Raw genomic sequence first — 27087 nt, 5'->3', positions numbered from 1 at the left:
TCAATTTTGAGTAAAATGATAAAAATAACTTGCAGTGCGACTAGGTGCTGAATGAACCACCTGATCTGAAATCTGGCATGAAGGTTGTTGATTTTGAGACACTACCTGCTTTGGCGAAAATGGCCATGAAATTGTTGGATTGTTGTAAAACCCCAACTGGTGCCCTCATGTCTGGAAACTTGCTGTCCTTACTCATTCTGGCTTGTGTGCCATTCTAGCCACATATCAGTGGTTGACTCGAACTTCCCTGTCAAGTGGTCAGTCAAAACTACTACACACATCTGGTAGTGCTACCTTTTAAAACTGCACTTGTAACGTGTCTCCTTTTTTTCCTGAACCCAGGTTTCTCCTCCCACTCCAGTTGGCAGGGCCCTCAGCCACGCCCAAACCATCTTCTGCACCTCTGCTTTAACCCCCTTCCCTCCCAAAACTAATGGTAAAGTTCCCATTGTCCTCATTCCATGATGTCCACATTCAAAGGATCATCCATCGCCATTTCAGCCAACTCCAACATGATGCCTCCACAAAACACACTTTCCCCCTCTCCTGCCCCGTCAGCATTCCATAGGGATCATTCCCTCCGCAACACCCTGGTCCACTCCTCCTCCACCTTCAATTCCTCATCCCCTTCCCTTGGCACCTACCCATGCAATCACAGAAGTAAGACTTTACCTACGCTGCCCTTAATGCCCCAGGCCCCACTTCACCTATGCCCTCCACAACGTCCAAGGCCCAAAACTCCTTTAAGGTGTAGCAGTGTTTCTCTTGCACCCTGTTCAGTTTAGCCGACTGTGTTCGCTATTCACATTGTGACCTCCTCTACACTGGGGAGACTAGACGCAGACTGAGTAACTGCTTTGCGGGATACCTTCGCTCAGTCCGCAAGCATGACCCTGACCTTCCTGCCGCGAGCTATTTCAATTCTTCATCTTGTTTTCATACCCACGTTTCTGTCCTTGGCCTGCTGCAATGTTCCAGTAAAGCCCTGTGCAAACTGGAGAAATAGTGCCTCATCTTATTGATTAAAGTTTTAAAGTTTATTAGTGTCAGAAGTAGACTTACATTAACACTGCAACGAAGTTACTGTGAAAATCCCCTAGTTGCCACACTCCAGCACCTGTTCGGGTACACTGAGGGAGAATTTAGCATGTAATCTTTCAGACTGTGGGAGGAAACCAGAGCACTTGGAAAAAACCCACGCAGGCATGGGGAGAACGTGCAGACTCCGCATAGTGACCCAAGCTGGGAGGCCTGAGGCAGCAATGCTAGCCACTGTGCCACAATTTAGGCACTTTACAGCTTTCTGTACTTTCAAGTTCAAAAACCTCAGACCACTCCTCTGGAATTACGTTTGTCCCCCCATGCCATTATTAGCACCTCCTTTAATCTTTAACACTACCGTTAACATGCTCTTTGTCTTCTGTCCATGACATCTTTGTCGCTCTCTCCTGAGCTCCCACCTGTACACTCCTATTTTGCTCCATCTGCTCCCTCTCGACAGTATAAAATCCATCACACTTCTACTCAGTTGTGAAGATGTTATACAGATTTGAAATGTTAACTCTGTTTCTCTCTCCACAGATGCTGCTAGACCTGTTGCGTTTTGTAGCATTTTCTGTTTTTATTTGATTACTGTCATCCGCAGTATTTTGCTTTTATTTAAATTTTGTTATAACCTGCTATTTGTGTGCATTATCACCTTTTTCTGTTCTTTGATTCTCTCTTCACTTGGAATTGTGCCATTCTTGTATGCTTTACCTTTTGGTCTTTTAGTTTTAGTAAGAAGTTTCACAACACCAGGTTAAAGTCCAACACATTTACTTGGAATCACGAGCTTTCGGAGCGCTGCCTCGACTGTGCCCACCCCAGTCTAACGCCGGCATCGCCACATCGTGGCTTTTAGTTTTAGGTTATACCTTAGTTCTTTTGTTATCCATAGCTATGTTTTTGATGAGTAGAGCTCTTGCCCCTGAGGGTTTCTGTATCATATTAAATTCATAAGAACATCACCCACCCACTGATCTCTCCGCTTACCATTATAAGAACAGTGCAACTATTTTTTGAGTCCTATTGCTGAGTAGATTTTAGATTCTTATTCCTAATATTTATCCAGCAACACCGGCATAGCACCTATGGATGAACGAAAACCAGTTTGGATTCTGTTGTGAAGCCTGCTGTGGTCAAGTAGCTTTTCGACACTTGTATAAAATGGCTGGTGGCCCATTGGAATGTGTCCAGTCCATGTAGAGCTGTGGTGAAGCAAGGAGTTACTCATCAGGAGAAGGGTAGAACAAAATTAAATGTTAAGTTGACCATTAATCTTTTGTTTAAGTGATTTATATATTGGTCAGCTCGGCTGTAATTTCACTGAGCAAAGAATGAAAGAGGCAAACCTAGTTCAATTTGACATTTGAAGCATTTCTGACAATGCTTGGTAAAATAACAGTGCAAAGCTATTTGATGCCTTCAGATAATTCTGAAGATTAACCTTGTAGGTTTTTTTGGCACTTTGAGATTGGCATTCATAATTAAACCAACTAGGGAACAGGCCATCTTCGATTTGGTGTTGTGCAATGAGAAAGGATTAGTCGGCAATCTAGTTATGAGAGGACTCTTGGGGGCGAGTGACCATAACATGATAGAATTCTTTGTCAAGGTGGTTAGTGATGTAGTTGATTCTGGTAACTATGATGATATGAGGCATGAATTGGCCATGATGGACTGGGAAACATTACTGACAAAGACAGTGGACAGGCAATGGCAGGCATTTAAAGAATGAATAGGTGAACTCAAAGTTATTTATTCCTGTTTGGCGCAAGAGTGATAAGGGACTTGTGGCCAAACCATGGCTTACAAGGGAAATGAGAGGTAGTATCAAATTCAAGGAAGTAGCATACAAATTGGCAAGAAAAAGCAATAGGCCTGAGGATTGGGAGCAGTTTAAAATTCAGCAATGGTGAACTAAGGGGTTGATTAAGAAGGGAAAAATGGAGTATGAAAGTAAGCTAGCAGGGAAGAGAACTCACTAAAGGTTTCTGTACGTATGCAAAGAGAAAAAGATTGACAAAAATGAATGTAGGCCCCTTACAGTCAGAAATGGGAGAATTCATAATGAGGAATAAAGAAATGGCTGAGGAATTAAATTCGTACTTTATTCATGTCTTCCTTTGTAAAGACTGAAGTACCAGAAGTTCAGAGGGAAAAGTTTGTGAGGGGCTAAAGGAAATCAGCATTAGAGAAATGGTTTTGGGTGAATTGATGGGATTGAAGGTGGATAAATCGCTAGGTCCTGATAATCATTATCCCAGAGTACTTAAAGAAGTGGAAATAGTAGGTCCATTGGTGACTATTTTCCAAAATTCTTTGGACTCTGGGCTGGTTCCTATAGATTGGAGGGTAACTGATATAAGCCCGCTATTGAAAAAGGGAGGTAGGGAAAACAGGGAACCAGTGAACCTAACGTCGGTACTAGGGAAGTTACTCCAGTCCATTCTCAAGGATTTCATAACACAGCATTTGGAAGGCAGTGGTATATTCGGATAAAGTCAGCATGGATTTACAAAAGGGAAATCATGCTTGACAAATCTATTGGAATTCTTTGAGAATGTAACTAGTAGAGTTGACTGATGAGAACCAGTGGATGTGGTTTGTTTATCCTTTCTGAAGGCTTTCAACAAGGTCTCTCATAACAGACTACTGTGTGAAGTTCAAGCACATGGGATTGCAGTTAATGTCTTGAGATGGATAGAAAGTTGGTTAGAAAATAGGAAGCAAAGAGTTGGCATAAATGGGTGTTTTTCTGATTGGTAGTCAGTGACTAATGGGGTTCCGCAGGAATTTGTGCTAGGACCCCAACTGTTCACATTATATATTAATGATTTGGAAGATGGAACTGAATGTATTATCTCCAAATTTGCAGATAGAAAGTTGGATGGGAAGGTGAGCTGTGAGGAGGATGCAGAGATGCTTTAGTGTGATTTGACAGGCTGTCTATGTGGGCATATGGATAGCAGATGCAGTATAATGTGGATAAATGTGAGGTTATTCACTTTGGTAGCAATAATAGGAAGACAGATTATTACTTGAATGGGTCTAAATTGAGAGAGGTGGATACTCAGCGAGACCTTGGTGTCCTCATCTACCAGTCGCTGAAAGTAAGCGTGTAGGTAGAACAGGCAGTAAAGAAGGCAAATGGCATGTTGGCTTCCATAGCAAAAGGATTTGAGTACAGGGATGTTTTGCTGCAATTCTATCGGGCATTAGTGAGGTCAGATCTGGAGTATTGTGTGCAGTTTTGGGATCCTTATCTGAGGAAGGATATCCTTACTATAGAGGGAGTACAGCGAAGGTTTGCCAGGCTGATTTCTGGGATGGCAGGTCTGTCATATGAGGAGAGACTTAGTCTGTCAGGATTATATTCACTGCAGTTTAGAAGAGTGAGAGGGGATCTCATAGAAACTTATAAAATTCTGACAGGCTGGATGCAGAAAGAATGTCCCCAATGTGGGGAAGTCCAGAACTAGAACAAAGAAAATTACAGCACAGGAACAGGCCCTTCGGCCCCCCAAGCCTGCATCGACCATGCTGCCCGAATGAACTAAAACCCCACTAGAGGTCATAGTTTGAGGATAAGGGATAAAGCTTTTAGAACTGAGGTGAGGAGAAATTTCTTCACCCAGAGAGTGGTGAATGTGTGGAATTCATTACCACAAAGTAGTTGAGGCCAAAACATTGCCTGATTTCAAGGAGAAATTAGATATAGCTCTTGAGGCTAAAGGCGTCAAGGGATATTAGGAGGGTGGGGGGGGGGGGGAAATCAGGATATTGAATTCGATGATCAGCCATGATCAAAATGAATGGTGAAGCAGGCTCAAAGGGCCGAATGGCCTACTCCTGATTCTAGTTTCTACGTAAATTAGCTAGGAAGGGAAAAGAGAAATCACAACTAAGACCAGTACAGCACACAATGTTTCCAGTATAATGTTCCTGGAATTAATTGGACTCTTAGATGAACTAATGAAAAGCTAGAAGGTGGTTTAACAGTGATAAAGCATAATCTTGTGTTTTCGGAAACCTTTTAGTTGTTGTTACTGACAACACACCATCATGGCTCCAAGAAGAACTATGTTTCGGAACTGGTGCTACTCGTACATTCTCGGTAAGTTGTGGCTGTCTAATTTGGTCTGATTCATTTTAGTGAGGAGAAAGCTGTGATAAATTGCCATTTCAGTTCACCCACTGAGCTTGATTCACTGAAGAAAAATTGAAGTCTGGAGTTGATTTGTAACCTAGCAACTATCCAGAAAGAAAGAAATCTCAACAAAGCAGTCAACCCCAAGAATGATGGTCATGATCTAACCACTTCTTCGCCTTTTGAAGTATATTAACTTTCTAGCTGTTTACAGCAATAACTTGATGACTGAGTTTAAAAGTGGCAGGTCACTTACTCTGTTAAATCTTTTCACTACTTTTTGGTCTGGTTGCACCAGGAATGCTTGCACTTGGAGTGGTATCTGTGCTGCCCATTGCATGACAAATAAAACAAAAATGACAACAGACCACCAAATGTAACACCAGGGTCTAGACCCACAATTTCTTAGATATGGTCTATGTATAGTTATTGGTCATCCTATAATCTTGCCTGACAAGGAGACTCCATTGCATGAATAGTAGACTGTGTAGCTAAATACAGCAGCTGCTTTTTAGAAGTAATTTGAAGGTATGCACCTTGTGGTGCAAGGAAAGAATCAACCATTTTGCTTCTGTATAAAATTTGTAGTTAAGGCAAATAATATTCAAATTCTGCAATACCACACCTGCCATATCAGGCTGTCATACATGAAAAGAGAATGGGTCACGTAAATGCAGTTTCAAAAAATCATGAATCATTTATTCAAAAAAAAGCATTGCTTCATCCTAACATTGGCAAGAGCCAGAGCTTACAGTAAGTGCTCAAGAAAGCCCTTTTATGTAATAGGAAGAGGCGGAAGAGAATTCCTAAAGTACAGAAGGGCGCCGTTCGCCATCCACCTAACCCGTACATCTTTGGAGTGTGGGCGGAAACCTGAGCACCCGGAGGAATCCCACGCACACACGGGGAGAATGTACAATCTCTACACCTGAGGCCGGAATTGAATCTGGAACAGTTGGGCTGCATGTTTTTTGCTTTAGTTTTTCCTGTTAACAAAAGTCCTCATGTATGAGCAGGCAGTTTTACAAGAGGATTGAGGGATCAAACAAATGGACTGCCTTTTCACGTTTAACAAAGAAGAAAAGTCCAGAAGGGTAGCATTTGGTGAAGTGCAAGACCTCCAGCTGATTGCAAGCTGAAAGACTGAACCTGGCATGGTAGAAAGTTGTATTGTAGAATTTGCATAACTTTTCACAGCCTGAATGAATAAAATTGCAAATAAAAACACAACAACATGATATCAATCCTGTGATAACCCAGCAACTATCCAGAATGAAACTCCGATTGCACTGCATTCCATTGCTACTATCGGTTTGCTTTCTTGGAAATAACAAACTTTGTTATTGTTCAGTTAAATATGTTTAAATTTAATGTGAATGTTCCATTAGTGTGTACCGAATGGATCCAAAAATTAGATAATGGTCTTCTGTATTATATCAGTTTTCTGGCTGCTGTGTCTCCATTTCTGTTTCTTTCCTCTTGCCTCAATATTAAAATGTTACTTTGGGCTTGCTAGTGACTGCTCTGGATGTAAACTTGCCTTTCCTACCTGCGGTGATTCCCCATTTATTCAACTGATACAAATTGCAAAACTCTTCATTGTTGCCTTCCAGAACCTCCCAGTGCCAACCTGATTTATCACCCAGTAACTTCTAAAATTAATTTTGTTCTCAAGATTCTGTTTTACATGTGCATGAGATAAACATTTTTCTCCTAAAATTGAGATAATATAAAATCTATGATCATCAATCTGTGATACAGCATAGAAATTCATATAAACCATTGTGTCTCTTGCTGGTTCTTTGAAAGAACGAGCCATGTACTAACGCTCCTCTACCCTTTTTGCCATAGTCCTGTAAGTTTACACCGTGTTTACATCTTTTTAAAAGTCACTGATCCTTCTCCAATGCTCAGTCAGTGCATTCAGATCAAAACACAAAAAAAACTCAATACAAATGAGAAGTAGGCTGAATGTAAAATGTTGATGAAGTGAAAAATAATTTAAGGACAAAGTGAGATTGGCAGCTAACATTTGAAAAAAATCTTCCCAATTTACTTAACTGTACTTTCAAAATTTCAACTGTCTCCTTTCTTTGGCCCACCATTTGTGTCACAAAAATGAAGGTTTTAACATTTTGTCTTTTGTAATATCTCTGTCATTCTCAAATACTGGAAGATGAGTTTGTGGGGGTGTGACTGTTTAATGGATTAGAGACAAAGTCCGCAAAGGTCGAACATCAGTAAGAAGGTGTGAAGGCAGTTGGTTTGATGTGGTAATGAATAGGACAAACTAGAGATATTTAAATAATTTACATAAGGCAACAAAAGAAGTGGTTTGAAGTTGACTGTTGTATTTCAAAGGAGAACATGCACAAATTGGAAGATTGTAAATAGATGGGGTGAAGGTGATGTAAATTTACTTTCAAAATATAGTAGTCATAGAGTTTTTTAAAAAAGGGGATTAATCAATTCTTGGAAAAGGGTCATTCTGACATTATAGGAAAGAATAGAGTAAAATCAAAGGGGGAAAGCAGATTTAAGATCTCTTAGAAGACATTGTGGGTGGTGGCTAGTGAGATCTCAAAGAAGGCAGTGTGTGGACTAGGCCAGACCTGGAGAACCAGTTTGTTGTCATCCCCAGAGAAACAGAGAGCAGCAAGGCATGTGTGGTAAAGTTAGTGGAATTTTAGTGTGCAGTGGATGCTGAAAGTCTGCAAAAGGATATAGATAGTCTAAGTGAGTGGGCAAGGGTCTGGCAGATGGAGTACAATGTTGGTAAATGTGAGGTCATCCATTTTGGTAGGAATAACAGCAAAATGGACTATTATTTAAATGGTAAAAAATTGCAGCATGCTGCTGTGCAGAGGGACCTGGGTGTCCTTGTGCAAGAATCACCGAGTTGGCTTGCAGGTGCAGCAGGTAATTAAGAAGGCAAATGGAAATTTGTCCTTCATTGCTAGAGGGATGGAGTTTAAAAACAGCGAGGTTATGTTGCAGCTGTATAAGGTGCTGGTGAGGCCACACCTGGATACTGTGTACAGTTTTGGTCTCACTTGAGAAAAGATATACTGGGACTGGAAGGGGTGCAGAGATGATTCACTAGGTTGATTCTGGCTTATGAGGAGAGACTGAGTAGACTGGGATTATGCTCATTGGAATTCAGAAGAATGAGGGAAGATCTTCTAGAAACATAAAAGATTATGAAGGGAATAGATAAGATAGAAGCAGGAAAGTTGTTTCCTCTGTCAGGTGAAACTAGAACTAGGGGGCAATGGCCTCAAAATAAGGGGGAATCAGATATAGGACTGAATTGAGGAGGAACTTCTTCACACAAAGGGTTGTGAATCTCTGAAATTCCCTGCCCAGTGAAGCAGTTGAGGCCACCTCGTTGAATGTTTTTAAGGTAGGATAGATAAATTTTTGAACAGTCAAGAAATTAAGGGTTATGGTGAGTGGGTGGGTAAGTGGAGCTGAATCCACGAAAAGATCAACCATGATCTTATTGAATGGCGGAGAAGGCTCGAGGGGCCAGATGGCCTACTCCTGCTCCTAGTTATGTTCTTATACATTCTGGAAGGACTATTGTCTTCAAAAGTGCTTTAGCTCTGAGTTTAAGCCAAGATGTGTTTGGAAAGGTTGAAAAAGTGCTGCTATCTATGTTAAGGTGTTCTTGTTTTTAAGTGTAACTTTTCTCTTTATTTTAAATGTTGTACTTTAATATAAAATTATCATATTTGATCTGAGAAGTTGCTTCTTGATTTTCAAAAAGCTTCATAATATACAAATTGTGAAACTGTTCTGGCAGCTGTTTCAAGTTTCCCTTTGGGATTTGAGCAGCTTGGCATTTACTGTCTGCCATACCATAACGTTTGCCAACATTGCCGCAGATGTACTCAACCACACCCCCATCTCCACCTTTCATTTTCTAATCCCCAATAAAGCCATTACATTCTCTCATCCTGGAAGTTTCCCTGCTATGGCCCCTATCTCCAGTCAATTATGTTCAAAGGATATGGTGCACAACTGTTTTAACTATTCACCACTTAAATCACAACTGGGTCCTCTTAGATAACCCCTGACTCCTTTTCTCACCTGCAGACTGTCTTTAACCTACCCCCTTTTTCCTCCTCCTTCACCTCCATCAATTTGAGAGGAGTTTATGGACGACTTTGTCACCAAGATTGAGGCAATACAATCAAATGTCTTTGCCACATCCCTCCCTTCTTCTCACCCACTTGGCCAAGCTTCCTTCAGTGTTGCTCCTTGCCCGAGCCCAGAGCGCTCTCCTTTCTCTAGTTTGACTCCTATTTCCCCATATACTCTCTGAGATCATCTTGCCGATGAGACCCTCTACCTTGATCTTATTCCCACTAAACTGCTGAACCCCCAACTTTGCTTTATAACCCTCATATTAGCTGACGTTGTGAACTGTTCTGCCTCTCCAGATGTTGTTTGTCTCTCTCTCTCCTCTGTCTTCATTACCAAATTCTCAAAAAAATCAACCCCATATAATTTCATTTTTGCAAGTTATCATCCCATCTCTAATCTCCCAAGTCCTTGAATGTGTTGTCATTTCCCAAATCCTCTCACATCTTTTCCAAAACTCCCTGTTTGAATCACTCCAATCCGATTAATCCAATGACATCCTATGTGCCTGTGGCAAAGATAAATCTCCCCCTGCCCCTCCAAACCTGCCTGCACTCTTACACATGGTGGCAACACTATGCACCTCCAATTCCTCTCCACTATCGTTTGGATGGGTGGGATTGCTCAAGTGTTTCCACTCTTATTGATATCATAGCTAGCAAAGCACTGCAGTGATTTCATTTCCTGGACCAGCACTGGTGTCATTAGGTTGAAAAAGAATCCTTGGTGTCCTCTTCTTTCTCATCTACGTGCTGCTGCTTGGTGATATCTGTAGTTTTCACATGTACATACTGATGACACCCAGTGTATCTCATCAGCACCTTCCTCACCTCCACGGTTGCTGAATATCAGACTGTTAATCCAGTACTGGATGTGCAGAAGATTCTTCCAATTAAATGTTGGGAATGTTGAAGCCTTGGTCCCCACTCCAAACTCTGGTCCTCAACTACTGTCTCAATCCCCCTGTCTGGCAATTTGAGATTAAGCCTGTCTGTTTGCAACCTTATTGTTGCATTTGATTCTGAGACCAACTTCTGACCACCTGTTCGTACCATCTCCAAGATCACCTATTTCCTCCACCATAACGTTGCTGTCTCAGCTCATCTACTGAAACCCTCTTTCATCCTTTGTGACCTCTAGACTCTGAGTATTCCAACACACACCTGGCTGTTCTGTCACACCCTAACCTTGGTAAACTTGTGGTCATCCAAAACTCTGCCTATGTCCTAACTTGCTGCAAGTCCTGTTGCCCTCTTCCCCATGTGCTTGCTGGCCTGCATTGGCTCCCAGTCAAGCAATGTCTTTTAAAAATTATCAGCTTTGTTCTCAAATTCCTCCAACCTCACAACCCTTTGAGATATTTGGGCTCTAATTCTGGTCTGGGGGTCCATTTATCTCAGTTTGCAAGGGTTCGACTCCTGTTCTGACTGATGCCATTGTGCCCAACGCAAAGTTTAAAAAAAAACACCTTGCTGTGGTCCAGCAAATAATTGTGCGCTTTTGGCAGAGAACTCGAAGAAGAATTCTGGTCTCTTCTCTAATACCAATCATCATTGTTCCATAGCCATGCCTTCAGTTGCCTAAGCCTCAAACTCCAGAAGTAACTCCCTACACCTCTTTAACTTGCCTCCTTTAAGACACTTCTTAAAATTTACTTCAGACCAAGTATTTGGTCATCAGAACCAATATCTCCTTATGTGGCTTGGTGTCATACTTTATAAGACTCGTGTGAAATGCCTTGGGAGTCTTTGTTATGTTAGAGCTGCTATACAAATGGACATTAATTTTATGAAAGAATCCAAAATCTTTCTATAGGTGGCATAAATAGTAAGAGGATAGTAGGAGAGAGGGTGGAACCAATTGGGGACCAAAAAAAGGAGACCCTTGCATGAAGGTAGAAGGTATGGCGTACTAAATGAATAATTTTTTGCCAAAGGGGAAGATGTTGCGAAAGTCACTGGGAAAGGGAATTAAAATAAACGGGTTAGAAACGAATGGTGGAAATTGTGGAGATACTAGCCATAACCTTCCAATCCTTGTTAGAAACGGGAGAGGTGTCATCATCAGAGAAGGAGGAAGCTTAGAGTAGCAGTGAACAGTTCTTTTCGAACTGGAGGAAGATATGCAGTGATATTCTCCAGAGATCGGTACTGGGACCTGAAGCGATTCATTTTGGTAGAAAGATTTGTGGAAAAATTATATAAAACAAAGGATACAATTCTAAAGGGGCTGTCTTGGAGGTCTGTAATTGGCTCCATTTTACCTGGACTGGGGAGTGAATTAGCCACAACTCCGACTACAACAAAAACAGAAAATGCTGGAAAATCTCAGCGGATCTGACAGCATCTGTGGAGAAAGAATAGAGCCACCATTTCGAGTCTCGATGACCCTTCGTCACAACTCCTCATGTTTACTATCTGGACTTGAAGGTGGGCTCCAACTGATAAGTGAATAGAATACAGCTGTGCGTAGGAGGGGGCTCTGATCTTAAACCTTCCTAAATGGTAAAAACTGCTATCTCTTTGTCAAAGGTCACACATGAGTAGGTCCAATTTGAGAAAGGTGCCAGCGATGATGTGTGTAAGGGATTCACTTCCTTTCACAAGGAAGGGAAGAAAACCATCCTGTTTTCTGTACATCGTAAACACAATTTATATGTTGGCGGTGGCAGGTATAACTAATAATTGTAAAATGAATTATTGATTTTTGCATAGCTAGATGGCAAGATATCTGGTTAAACAATATTGTGTTTAAGTGCAAAGCAGGTTATGTACAAGCCTAAGTTAATGCTCTAAGCAGAGAAATATTTATCACCTCTTCTGTAAAATTGGCTCCACCACCACAAACTGCTGCATACTGGAGATGGGAGAGATGAATATAGGAGCAGGTGTTGAGATGTAAATCAAGGTTTCAACAGCAGTTGAAATCTGACAGTTCTGAGGTGAGATGGGATAGAAAGTACAGAAGGCAGGTCCTAGGGAAGAAGAACTTCATGGGAGGAAGATGAGATGGTAGAAAAGCTAGTGAGCAAAGAAATGTGGAGAGAAGGAGACACAAGTTTCAGCCCCACTGTCTTGTCCTTGATAAGCATAATAGAAATAGCATAAAAATCAAAAAAGTAAAGCCGCCTTGTTTTCTAATCAAGTGAAGCTGGAGGCTTTTAAAATGTTGTGGACTCTCAGCAAACAATATTATGATTCAGATTTCCTTCCAAATATTTTGTTTTCATGGCAGAAAAAATTCAAAAGGGAGTTGGATAAATAGTTGGAAAGGAAAATTTTGCTCAAAGGGCAAAGGTAGTGGGGCTAGTTTGATAGTTCTGTGAAAGAAGCAGCGTAGCACGGTAGACAGAATGTTTTCCTTCTATGCTGCAGCAAAGTTTACCCGAACAAATAAAGATTTTCACCATTATAGATCCAATCAAAGGGACAAAACACCCGAGACAGAGCTGCTGTCACAGATTCACTCACCTACTCCAAATGGCACTGCAATAAATGCAACAGTGTCACATCATTGTGCTCAGGCAAAAATGCAGTTTGGTTGCAGAATTAGGAACGGTAAAACACTCGTACAAACTCTTGGCAAACAATAAGGATGATCCAATCTACAGAAGTTTAAAGCGTGCTACTCTGCAAGAATTTTAGCACGCAACAGTCTTGTATAGACGTGCCAGTATGTCAGTGATATAACCCAATTATCAGGATCCCAGCAACTCAAACCAAGTCAAAAGTTGAACTAAAATATTTTAATCCTGTAAGCAAATAACCATCAAGACACCTTTGATGCCAAAGAAAGCTTTTCATGTCTCAGATGTTAATCCTGGGACTGGGCAGAACTTTCCCATCCTGTCTGCCACAGGAATCATAGCGGGCAAGACACGGACCATGCAAAGGTCCATTGACTTCGGGCGGGATTTTCCAGGCTTGGTGGTGAGCGTAGCTGGAAAATCCCGCCCTGTGACTTTTTTTCATTAATGGTTCAGCCATTTAGATTTGTCTGCAAGTCGTGGTGAGTATAAATACAGTGGTTTGCACTGCCGCCTCACAGCGCCAGGACTCGGGTTTGATTCCCGGCTTGGGTCATGTCTGTGTGGAGTATGCACGTTCTCCCTGTGTCTGCGTGGATTTCCCCCAGGTGCTCTTGTTTCCTCCCACAGTCTGGAAGACGTGCTGGTTAGGTACATCGACCCGAACAGGTGCTGGAGTGTAGCGACTAGGGGAATTTCACAGTAACTTAATTGCAGTGTTAATGTAAGCCTTGTGACCAATAAATAAACCTTTAAATAGTGCCACCAATTCACAATGGCAGAAATTCTCCTAGATTATGGATGAATTAGTGCTGTTGTGTATATTGGCTAAATTGTTCTACCTTCTCATCATACATTGTCTTGGTCAAAGAGGCGCATGATTTATTTTGAATTTATCACAAGTATCTGAAGCCCGTAGTAATTGAATTTTCCTTTCCTGTAGTCATGTTACTAAAGAATACTACTTTCTGTCACTGGAGTTTATATTATCTGTGCTGAACATTTCAAAGGGACCGTTCCATTATATTTTGTGATTCAGACATTACAAAAAAGGTTGCAAAAATCACGATTAGCACCGTCAGATTTTACAGCTAAAAGTCTTGTCGTTCAAGATTGATATTTCAGATTCCTGCTGAAATATGTTCAATTTTCCCCCCCTTTTTACATCTTCAGTGGTTGAGTTCAGCGTGCAATTTAACTTATGAAAAAGATGAGAACCATTTGTTTTTCAGAATTTTAAACACTTCAGTCATGAAAGGGTTAATTCTGCAGTAGATTCCAAAGTACAGTGAACGTGAGGTAGAAGCATGAAGCTAAAAATTGTTGTTTGCTTACTATGCAGTTGGAACTGAGGTGCTATTTTTAGCACTGACAGGTTGCAGAATCAACTTGTGCATAGTACGCTGTGTTATCCTTGTCTGTGGGTCAGTTGCTGACGCTGTTGGAATTGTAATGAGGGAGAAAGGCGCTTTCTTTGAGCATCTTCTTTCCTTGTTCTTCAGTGCTTACACAGCATTTATCAATAGACGTTCATCCAGTTACTTCCTAACAAAGGATATTTTGATGTCCAAGTATTTGTGTGGTGAGCAAGATTTGTTACACACCAAGAAACACTATTATAGTTGGTGTTGAACAGGAAGTATATTTATGTTTTGTATTCTTTAAGACTTTTCCATTGTTATGTGAATTCATTAATTTGATGCTAGAGGAATGCAGATACCTGCAAACATGCATATACTTCCTCCATCAGCAGCACACCACAGTATGAATAACCTAGTATAGTAGCAGTTGTCAGCATCTTTAGGCACATGAAAATATCAGGTTTGATTCTGACCTTGTTTTGCAAAGTGGCAGGCAGCCATGTCCATAGCCCAGTTGTGCATGCAAATTCTTCTCAGAATGTGAAAGGCTGGGGAATAATAAAGCACTAATTGGGAATTTCTGTAATGATGACTTTTATGTTTTTTTCCCAAGTGCCTTTAACTTCGAGCTAACCAGTGAGCATTAAAGCTTTCAGAAGCAGATGTGTAGTGATTTGCTTCAGCTAACACAATTGATTAGCTATCCTGCTACGTTTGAATAGTTTGGAGGATTTTAGTGTGTTTGTATTTTAACTAGGTTTTCTAGAGTACTGGCTCTGGTTATTTAATGAATGTTGGATGTTGAAGACACAACAGGAATGTCCGTATATCGATTGTAGATTTGCAATTAGGATTGAATATCTAAAGAACTTTGTAGACATGGATTTTGAATAGTTAACTTTTGATCTGAAATGATATGCAGGATTGTTCCAGAGTCCTGTTATGCTCCCTGTGGTTTAATACTTGGATATTTGTGGTTCTTAAGTTGGTAGTGTTGGCATATACTGCTGCGGATGTCTCTTTGTCAATTACTATTGCGTCACATTAGGCGCTAGTAGGGCCTTGCTTTTTGGATGCAGATTTTCAAAAGAAAGCAAGTCTGGAGAGGTTCACAACCTCCATCGTGTCATCAAAAATTGTGCTCAAGTTTCATCATTTGTAAATTTGGGGTATTCTTCAATAGTTATGTTTTTATGTTTAGCTGTATTGCATCTTGAAGACTTGATGTTTTATTTTATTATTTGGGAACATGTAAAGCTCAGTTGATTCAGTGGATCAGCTGTCTGGCACACTTTATTACACTTTCCAGGGCAGTGTTTTGTTCACCTGTTGCAACACCAAAGATCTCATACCATTGTGATCCTTGGGTGTCTTTAGAACTTCACAGCTGGTCAGACGATTTAGCTAGCTACCAGGCAGTCGTGACTTGGCAGACTTTAAATTGAGTTTTTTTAAAAGCATAAGCTTTTTAGAGCTGATGCTTTTAAGTTTAATTTTTGATGAGTTAATAGATTAGAGTTTCCAAAATGCCTTTAATAAAATACTGCTCAGTTGAATCTGGGAGGATGCCAACCAAAGTTGTTAGAATGATACCAGAACAGAGACATTATACCTGACTAGGTGGGTTGAACAGGCTGGGGCTCACAACATTCCCTTTAAAAAGGCAGTCTGAGAATGATCTGATGGAGGTTTCATTATGAAAATGTTTGATTCCAATTTGCAGACAACACTGGGGCAATTAATATAAAATATTCACTAAAAATCCACCAAGAAATTTGGGAGAAACATCTTTATCCAGAGAGTGGTTAAAATATGGAACTCATTACCACGGAGAATGATGGTTTGAGGCAGAAAGCAGAGATGAATTCAGTGGGAAGCTCGATAAGTATATGAGGGAGAAAGGAATCAAAGAATATGTTCTTTGGGCGGAGAAGTGGCAGATGGACTTCAACCCAGATAAGTGTGTGGTGGTTCATTTGGCAGGTCGAATAGGATGGAAGAATATAATATTAAGGGTAAGACGCTTGGCAGTGTGGAAGAACTGAGGGATCTTGGGGTCCGGGTTCATCGGACGCTCAGCAGCGTCGCAGGTAGAGGCTGTGGTTAAGAAGGCATATGGAATACTGGCCTTCATCAATAGAGGAATTGAGTTTAGAAATCGGGAGATAATGCTGCAGCTGTATAGGACCCTGGTCAGACCCCACCTGGAGTACTGTGCCCAGTTCTGGTCGCCTCATTACAGAAAGGATGTGGAAGCCATAGAACGGGTGCAGAGGAGATTTACGAGGATGTTGCCGGGATTAAGTGTTCAGCCTTATGAGGATAGGTTGAGAGAGCTAGGTCTATTCTCCTTGGAGAGGCGAAGGATGAGGGGTGACCTGATAGAGGTGTATAAGATGTTGAGAGGTATTGATAGAATGGATTCTCAGAGGCTTTTACCCAGGGCTGAAATGGTTGTCACGAGAGAACACAGGGGTTTAGGGTGCAGGGGAGTAGGTATAGAGGAGATGTTAGGGGTAAGTTTTTCACTGAGGGTGGTGGGTGCGTGGAATCGGCTGCCGGTAGTGGTGGTGGAAGCGGATTCGATTGAGTCTTTTAAGAGACTTTTGGATAGGTTCATGGAGGTTAGTAAGATAGAGGGTTATAGATGAGCCTAGAAGGTAAGGAAATAGTTCGGCACAACCTGTGGGCCGAAGGGCCTGTTTGTGCTATAGCTTTTCTACGTTCTATGTTGGAGTTAGATGAAGAGGGGTGGGAGGAGGCACAGTCTTCATGGGCCTCTTGGGCCAAATGGTCAGTTTTTGTGCAGTGAAAACTTTGTAAATTGTGATAACTTTTGCAATACAGGTGCAGTTTACTCACCAGTGGTTAGAAACTTGCTCAAAGTGCAACGTCAACTCGTATGCATAACTTTGTTGAAGGGGGGAATGTAGGGGATCCGGGTTCAGTTGTGATTTACAACAGGATAGATAGGTGTGCATCAATACTATACTTTGGCTTTTGAGCAGGTTCAGCAGAAATGGAATCTTGGGAAATTAGCTGAATACCTTGGTGTCGTATCAGCCTAACGTTAGTTATGTGGCAAAATCACTACTTCTGTCAGTGCACACTAATCAGTTTATATACAGAATGGTCCAGACTACTGCCCGTGGAGTCAGATGCCAGCTCAGGATTATGTTTTTCTCCTCAATCTGTGGATGCTTCCACAGGATGGAGAACAATTGAACTTGTCAGCTAGGGCAGCAGCTTCAGAGGAACCCTTTTGCCTGTGACTGACCACAGATATCAGACAGTGAAAATACATTTCTGTAAAACTGCAGGTAGCTATAATATGACAGTGCAATAATTTTCTGGGGTGCGCATACGAATTAGGAGCAGAGGTAGGCTCTTTGCCTTGCTCTGCCACTCATTGAGATCATGGCTGATCTGACTGGCCTACGCTCCATTTTCCTTTTTCCTCTGTACTCTTTGACTCCCTTGTCAGTGAACAATCAACTAACTTAGCCATAAAAATAGTCAATGAGCAGGCCTCCATTAGTTGCTTGGGGAAGCGAATGCCACAGACTCGCAGCCCTCAAATTCTCCTCATCTGCCTTCAGTGGGAGACCCCCAAAGCAGTTTCCTAATTTTGTCTCTCCAACAAAGGGAAACACCCATTCAGTATGCACCCAGTCAGGTTCCCTTGTTTCAATGAGATCATCTCTCATTCTTCTGAATTCCTCTGGATACAGGCCCAACCTGCCCAACCTTTCCTTGTAAAATTATTCATTCATCCCAGGAATATGTAGAGTAAACCTACTGCTGAGGCAATTATGTCCTTCCTTTAAATCAGGAGACCAAAACTGTGCACAGTACTCCAGATGTGGTCTCCCTAACAACTGTAGCAAAATATCCCTACATTTATGTTCCATTCCCTTCCCCAGCACTAAACAATTACATTCCGTTTGTCTACCTGATCACTTACGGTTCCTGTATATTCACCGTTTGTAATTCACGTACGAGGACACCCACATCCCTTTGTGCCCTCCAAGTTCTGCAATCTCTCCCCATTTAAATAATGTATTTTAAAAAAATTCTTCCTGCCAAACTGGACAAGTTTGTGTTTTCCCACATTACACCCTGTCTGCCAAATTTTTGCCCACTCAATCTGCCTGTATTCCTTTGCCGACTGAGAAAGAAGTCCCTTAAAAACAATTTTAGAATAGTTGGAATGCCAGGAAAACATTCCTCAACAAAGGTTACATTGAGTCATAGATTTACTATGTCCTTCCAAGGAACGTGTGACATTCCACCTTTGGAAACTGCTTAAATAAGTTGTCTTGGGATGTCATTGTCTATGGAATACTTGACTTGTAGTCCAGCTAGAGACTCCTGAGTTTGCTTCCATGTGTCTAAAGCAACCTCTCCTGTCTGAACAAGCCACATATGATCCCCATTGGGGCCATGACTCTGTGCGTAGGGTTAAGATGGTCTATTTCCATGGAAAGGTTAATGAATCAAGAATGAGTTATTCAAACAACTTCATCGTTCTTTTGACTATAAAAACATTTTACTGGGTGCAAAATCTTTTTTTTTCCTTTTTAAAATATTGGGATAAATTTCCTCAGAGTTTCTCCTGCTGTAATTTTGAAACTGTCCTGGAATCAGCCCCCTTTTATGCATGTAAAGGGTTCACACTGAACTTAGCAGTTGTCATGGCAATGGAGTGAGAAAAGTGAAGAGGAAATTCAGAGTTATCTCTGGGCAGAATGTGAGTGCATTTTATTAAGAGAACCTTTCCAGTTAAAATGCTGTGTTAAGCCAACAAAATGAGTGCTGCAGGATTACATTTATAGTAATCATCGCAACGGATAGCAAGGTTCCTTCTAATCTCCCCACAATAGGGGTTTCACCTCGTTGAAATTTGGCTTTGAATGGAAATGTATGATCCTGGGTTTAATGGGCACCCAATTTGAACAGGAAATTGGTCCCACGACCCACACTTTCAGCAACCTGCTTTATGGAGAAGGGGAGAGAACAACAAATGTCAGGGAAACCCTGTGGTAACCTGGGTTTTGGAAAACTGCTTTCTGTGAAACTGAACAGCAGTCGCATCAATATATAACAGGTTGTTATTTTCTGACCATGTTTATTAATTTCCTGCACGTAGTGACGGTAGCTTAATCAGCTGAATGCATTGTAGACCTAATACTGAAAAGGTGTTAATGATTTATTTAAGACCTGTTTAAATAAATATCACCCTTTCTTTGAAAGGATCAGCCTTTAATCATCTCAGCAATGGTTATAATTCCGTACAATGGTAAGAAGTACAAAGGGCACAAGATTAATCATATTAAGATTATCACTCTGTGGAGCCTGTAATACAGACTCAATATACTGTCTGTCTTTCAGCTTTGAATGATGCGCTTGAAGCATTTTCACCCTTGAAATGGAGACCATACGCCAACCGTTTTTAGTCGATGTGAAAGCATTTATTTGTTACGGGTGTACAGCATTTTTAGTGTGAAAGTGTACATTAGAGTATAAAATTCTGAACTGAGAAGATAAAGTAGGCTTGAACAGTGCAGTTCTCTTGTAAAGGCGTTTTATTCTTCGGTCAATTCTTATTCATACAATCTTTACAGTACAGAAGGAGGCCATTCGGCCCATCGTGTCTGCATCGATTCTCCAATAGAACATCTTACCCAGGCCCTATCCCCATAACCCTATGTATTAGCCTGCTAACCTAGGCATCTTTGGACGCTAATGGGAAATTTAGCATGGCCAATCAACATAACCTGTATATCTTTGGACATCTTATTCGATGAGAAGTAGCTTTGAAAACTGTATGTGATCGTGATACTGCCAATGTTGATTTCAAATTCAAGTTCTGAACCTTACTTCGTTAGAATTCTTCATTATTCATGGGCAGTTAGAATCTAGTTGGTGACCCAAATACATTTACCGTTTACGTCTTTATCAAGGATCTTGCATGCCACCAGTGACACAGTATCATTTGCAGATTAATGCATTCGTCATGAACATAACATGCCTTTTCCTTTTAACTTTCATAGAATCCCTACAGTGCAGAAGGAAGTCATTCAGACCATTAAGTCTGCACCAACTCTCTAAAAGAACATCTTACCCAGGCCCAACCCTCTGCCCTATCCTTGTAACTTCGCAGATTTACCATGTTGAATCCACCTAACCTACACATCTTTGGACATTAAAGGGCAATTTGGCATGGCCAATCCACCTAACGTGCAAGTCCTTGGATTGTGGAAGGAAACCGGAACACCTGGAGGAAACTTGCGCAGATACTGGGAGAACATGAAAATTCCACACAGTTAACCAAGGCTGCAATTGAACCCGAGTCCCTGGCGCTGTGAGGCAGCAGGGCTAACTACTATGTCACTATGCCATCCATTGTGCTTCAATGCTGCCCGCTATTAGATTATTCTGTTGGCCTTAAGAGCCCCAGTGGTCAAAAAGTTACCTTGACATTTGCTGATATTGAAATAGTAGTAGTTTTTGGTCTGAGCTATGTTTAGGTATGGAAACCACCCTTAAACATCATTCTGGAAAGGTATTCAAATTGAATTCTGTTCACCAGATTCAAGCGCACATCCCAATGAAAGCAGAGATTTCTGGCACAGTTCTCTATGGTCACCGCTTCTTCCTCCAATTCCCCTTTCCTCCTCCCAACACAGATTTTAACTTGGTTGGCATTAGCTGGGCAGTGCAGTCTGATAAAAGCAAATTACTGCGGATGCTGGAGTCTTCCAACCAAAAGAGAAAATGCTGGAATATCTCAGCAGGTCTGGCAGCATCTGTAAGGAGACACAAGAGCTGACGTTTCAATACAGATGATCCTTTATCAAAGCAGTGCAGTATGATCTGTGGTTCATTAATTTCACAGTAACTTCATTGCAGTGTTAATGCAAGCCTTACTTGTGTCTGATAAATAAACTTAATGCTGCCTGCCTGCACCACACATTTCACCAGCCTTTCCATCCAGATGATTCATTCTTGTGCTCTGTTGAGAATAAGCAAGAATTTGTAACACAATTAGTATTGATGCCAGATTTTGTAACTAATGCATTTTTCTCTTGGCATTACTCTTGTTTGTAATATTGTTTCATTACAATCTTGAAATATGTTTATCTCATAGCTGCCTCAACAATCAATCTTGCATGCTTCAGGTCTTCATTTTAGAACTTTAAATTTAGCTACATCTCTTGATGCTAGAGTTATTTTCAGATGTCTTGACCCCAGGATCTCTTGGCCCATTGGCACTCATGCTGCTTAACATCCAAAAGGTGGGTTCAAATCGCACTCCAGTAGTTTAGTGCAGTGATGTAGAAGCTACTGTCTTTCAGACGACTCATTAAATCAAGTTGTCATCACTCAGATGAACATAAAGGATTTTGGGCCACTATTGGAAGAGGAGCAGGAGATTTCAACTGATGATTAATATCCATAAAACAGATTATTTGGTTATTTATTACATTGCTGCATTTGGGTCCTTGTGTACGAATTATGTGGAAATTTTCACAATTACTTTTCTATTGATTTTAATTGTCAATTTAATTCATTCAATGCAACTTAGTTAAGTTGTCCTGCATGTTGTGATTAAACATCAAAAGTACTTGAGTGGCTGTGAAATGTTCTGGGACTTCCTCAGGTTAAGAAATGTGTTATATAAATTCAAGCTATTATTATGTTAGCCAGAGCTCGATGTACTATGGAGTATGTGGAGACTACTAGAATACTCTTATTGTGAGTGTTACGGTCCCTTTTTGAACACGCTGATCGTTTTGACCATTAATTATCTCGACTGGTTTTCATGTGCTGGACAGTGAAAGAGTTTTGCAACTGTGTGGAAGTGCTGAAACGGTTTCTTTCTTTGTTTTTATTTTGAGCTAGAATTTACAAAATACTATGGGTTCAGTTACCAGTTTTCAGCTCCAAGCTTTTACTCAAATGTTCACTGTTTCACGGTCATGTTCAATCTTGTACTATAGGCATAGAATCTGTTTGGAATGTATTCTGCTCCAATGTGAAATTCTGAAAGTTTCAAAATTTAGCACGGTCTCTGAATTGGAGTGGTTATAATGCCTCCAATATTTTTCATTTCTTAAACTCGAGTAAAATTTTAAATATCAAGCTTCGATGCAATAATGCAATGAGACTTTGCATCTGAAAAAATGTTACTCTGCCCTTTGATATAGTTCAATTACATTTCGTTTTTGGATATCTTTGAGCTAAATCTTTCAAGAAACTATTGTTGTTCTTAGTTTATTATGCATGGATTTCTTTGTTTCCCAGGATCTTTTTAACGCACTGCTTTTTTTCTTGTCTGTTTTCAGCATTTACTAAATTGATCACAGTGAATGGGCAAGATTACCACCTGCAGCTTGTGGATACAGCTGGACAGGTAAGGATAATCCTGCTCCATCAATGGATTTGCTGTTCTAAGCTGATGTATTCAGTGAAGTGCAACATCAGACTGCATTATGCCAGAGGATTGCACGGTTAATGAATTGTTATATTGCCGAGTTTAATTCACTGTTTTTGCAGTGCTCACTGTACTAAGCAAAATTGACATCAGAAAAATATTACAGCAATGCAAGTTAATGATAAATATAATTAATTATGTAGAAATACCTGACTGTCAATGGGTAAAAATCCTGGAGCTCCCTCCCTAACAGCACTGTGCGTTTACCTACACATCTGGAACTATAGCGGTTCAAGGAGGCAGCTTGCTCACTACCTTCTCAACGGCAACTGGGGATGGGCAATAAATGCTGGCCTATCCAGTGATGTCCACATCCCTATATGGATTTCTTTTTTTTAAAAAAGCAATTCATTCTAGCCAACTAGCTTAATGCTGTTTAGTGTTGCCAGAAGATAGCTGCAATAATACAACTTCACTGAATCTGTTGCACCTCAGTTTATTCCATTTCCTCCTCCTTTCCCTCCACCCCCTTTCTAAGGAAAGAATAGAGCAAATTTTTTTTCTTGAAAGATCTTTTAGTCAAGCAGATATTTAATGCATCTATTATTCAGCCAGTGGATATGAACCATCATTCATTTGGAAATAAGGAATTTGGGGTGTAGGGGGAGAGAGAGGCAAGCTGCCTTTTTAAGATGTTCTCTTATTTATGATTCACTTACTTTCACACACACATTTTGGTTTATCCCATCAAAAATCACTGCCTTCTGCTGTTCTCAAGTCAGAGTTTGCATTTTGTTTCTCCAGATTTTCTCATTATTTACTTTATTAATAGCCTTCCTTTCAGTGTGTTCTGTTTAACGTAGGAAGCTGTTGGACGTTACTCTTGTGTCAAAAATGCATCTCAGTCTGTGACACTGCATGTACCTGTCTGCCTTGTCTACAAATCACCAGTAGGATTATTCTTTTACAATTTGGATTGTAATTGGCAGAGGTTCCTGTATAGTGGAATTGCTTACATCTTTCAATTTCCGTTCACAGGATATAGGCATTGCTGGCCAGGCCAGCATTTTTCATCCCCAATTGCCCTTGAGAAGGTGGTGAAGAACTGCCCTCTTGAATTGTGCAGTCAGTGTTATACCGTTACAGCCTCAATGCTGTTGGGAAGGGAGTTCCAGGATTTTGATTCAGTGACAGTGAAAGAGCGACAATATAGTTCCAAGTCAGGGTGATGTGTGGCTTGGAGGGAATCTTGCAGGTGGTGGGGTTTCCATTCATCTGCTGCCCTTGTCCTTCTAGATGGTAGAGATCACAAGTTTGGAAGGTGTTTTGATGGCGCCTTGGTGAGTTGCTGCAGTGCAGTCTGAAGGTGGTATACACTGCTGCCAAGGTGCATTGGAGGTAGAAGAAATGAATGTTTAAGATGGTGGATGGGGGTAGCAATCAAGCACGCTGCATGGTCCTGAATTGTGTCGAGCTTCTTGGAGCTATTGGAGCAGCAGTCATCCACGCAAGTGGGGAGTATTCTATCACACTCCTGACTTGTGCCTGCAGATGGTGGGCAGGCTTTGAAGAATCCGGAGGGGAGTTACTCTCTGCAAAATTCCCAGCCTCTGACTGACTCTTTCAGCCACAGTATTTATATGGCTGGTCCAGTTCAGTTTCTGGTAAATGATAATTCCATTGAGGGTTGTGGGGCCTTCAGTGTTGCCTATTTCCAGCTGCAGCATTGTGTATATGCAGGCCATTAATTCCATGCCAGGGCAAGAGCTTTGTCCTGTTTTTCCTAGCTGCAGGAGAATGAAATGTCTCATCCTTTTGGCAGAGTGATAGCCATGAAAAAGTCAGTTCTTTAAATTTCTATCTTGACTTGAGGAAAAAAATCTGGTAAAACCATGAGTGTTTTTTAACCTGGTGGTAAAGTTCTTGATTAGGTCAATTTCGAGAAGCTCAATTTCCAGCAGCTACTGATATCTGAGATAGACACTGCTAACTGCGATCGTACTGTTCATTGGTTTCCTGAGCACCTGTTTAATCGACTTGCAGATGACTATTACAATTGTCCTATATGTAGAACTTACTCGCGCCTTCATTTCTTTTTACCACCAAACCCATTGACTCTTCAAGCCATTGATTCATGTGAATCTGGGATCCTTTTGATTCAGACAACTGCTCAGGCTGTCATGTATATTCACATGAAGGATCAGTGAACTTGCAGAGATAGATTCTTTCTACTTTAGATGGCATCCCAAAAGTTATTCCTTTGGCAGCACCTCACTTTGCTATTTAAGATTGTTCCATTCATCATCCTTTTTCCATCTGGTATTGCACCAAGAATCTGTGTTCTGTAAATTATTTTTGAGTGCATGGGCAATTTAAATGCAAAGCTGCTTTAAACATTTGTGTGTGGCCACGTACATGTTGAAACTTAAAGGGGTTGGTTTGTATGTGGACTTTTGGGTGGCCATGCAGCTTAGAGGGAATAAATGTACTGAAGAGATTTAAACTTGTTGCCACAGAGGATAGCACAATTTGACCAACAAGGCAGATAAGTTGAGGGCATAAATTAAATATGGGGATATGATATTGCTGAGACATGGTTGCAAGAGGGGCAGGATTGGTATCTAAGGAAAGATATGCTGGCTTTGGAAAGGGCCCAGGAGAGGTTCACAAGAATGATCCCTGGAATGAAGAGCTTGTCGTATGAGGAATGGTTGAGGACTCTGGGTCTGTACTCGTTGGAGTTCAGAAGGATGAGGAGGGATCTTATTGAAACTTACAGAATACTGCGAGGCCTGGATAGAATGGACGTGGAGAGGATGTTTCCGCTAGTCGGAAAAACTAGAACTAGAGGGCACAACCTCGAGCTAAAGAGACGATCCTTTAAAACAGAGATGAGGAGGAATTTCTTCAGGCAGAGAGTGATGAATCTGTGGAACTCTTTGCAGAAGGCTGTTGAGGCCAGGTCATTGAGTGTCTTTAAGACAGAGATAGGTTCTTGATTAATAAGGGGTTCAGGGGTTATGGGAAAAAGACAGGAGAATGGGGATGAGAAAAATATCAGTCATGATTGAATGGCGGAGCAGACTCGGTGGGCCAAGTGGCCTAATTCTACTCCTAAGTCTTATGGTAGTTGAATATTCCAGGCTTAAGTGTAGATAAATCTTCAGGGCCGGATGCAATGTATTCCAGGCTGTTGAATGAGGTATTTTAGTCAACTGTCTTTTATATACAAAACGTTTTTGGTTCCGAGCCAGATTGCCCCCACAACCCAGGGTCTGGCCAAGGTTGTAACAACATAAATATGTAGTTAGTGAGAGTGACTTCTAAATGTATTCAACACTTTAATGCATACTATGAATTTAAACTCATCTCTATTAAAGCAGTGTCAATGCTGGCAGCAAAGTCAGAATATTATGCAAAACATTGCATTTGAGTTCTTGTGTAGAAATGCTTGCAAGCAAATTTGCAAGTCATGATTTGAACCTTGCTTTGGACTCTACGACTGATAGTAATGTATATTCATTACCCTGACATCCTGCTATTTGTGTCTTTTTAATCATTAGGATGAGTACTCTATTTTCCCTCAGACCTATTCGATAGACATTAATGGATACATTCTGGTGTATTCAGTTACATCGAACAAAAGGTAAGGATTTGTATTTAATATTCATTTTCAGTAAGACAGCTGCATTAGCTTGTGTTAGCATATTGCTGTTCCAGAAGACAGCAAGGAGCCAATTACCAGCCGTATTGATAGTTGCATTGAAGTGGTGTCATTGCTTCGAGTCTGCATTATTCAGCAAAATGGAAATCTGCTATTGATGAAGAAATGCTTTTTGACACAAAGCTGTTTTTTTTTTCCAGAAATGCTGAACATTGTTGTGTTATTGCAGTAGTTATCCTTTTACAACAAGACGCTAAAATGCCTTCCAATTCTACTACTTTATATATTTGAGCTCCTCAAACTGCTAGGGCTTTATGAAAGCAGCCTTTCAAAGGCGTGTGTGTGTGTGTTGATATAGAAATGGTTTATAAGCAGCTCCAGAAAAATTAAGTTACAACCTTGAACTTCCTTCCTGGCATTGTGTTTTCTATAGAATAGAGTTTTATTTTAAGTGAAGAAGGATTCTATAGTGGAGAAAGTGGGAAGTATCCCTCTGGATAGCACCTTTGAGGTAAGAAGTGATGGCTCTTCATGGAATAAGCATATTGAAAATGAATGCTGAGCCAGAAAAGGAAATATCCGGACTAGACTGGGAATGGGGCAGTGGGATTAGTTTAGGATTTCTCTGACAAAGCCAACATTTTCATGGCTGGATAAAAGACTTCCTCGGGTAGTATCACTAGGGATCAGAGGTGGGATTCGAGCAGATTTTTTTAAAGGAAGAAATGGCTGGTCAAAGAAGGACCTAGTAGCTAATGCCTG

General features: G+C 40.9%; 1 protein-coding gene across 1 annotated transcript in view; it reads left to right on the top strand.

Moving 5' to 3' along the window:
* The window catches only part of rheb (Ras homolog, mTORC1 binding), a 94822-nt gene that overhangs the window by 52757 nt on the left and 14978 nt on the right, over positions 1–27087 (top strand). The window contains exons 3-4 of the mRNA XM_078231909.1: positions 22573–22640; positions 26225–26307. Coding sequence (XP_078088035.1) covers positions 22573–22640; positions 26225–26307 — 151 coding nt within the window. The remainder of the gene's footprint in view (positions 1–22572; positions 22641–26224; positions 26308–27087) is intronic.

This window comes from Mustelus asterias, chromosome 2 (genome assembly GCF_964213995.1).
Source record: "Mustelus asterias chromosome 2, sMusAst1.hap1.1, whole genome shotgun sequence".
Classification (NCBI taxonomy): domain Eukaryota; kingdom Metazoa; phylum Chordata; class Chondrichthyes; order Carcharhiniformes; family Triakidae; genus Mustelus; species Mustelus asterias.
The sequence above is the reverse complement of the archived record's forward strand: the minus strand, read 5'-3'. Positions and strand labels throughout refer to the sequence as shown.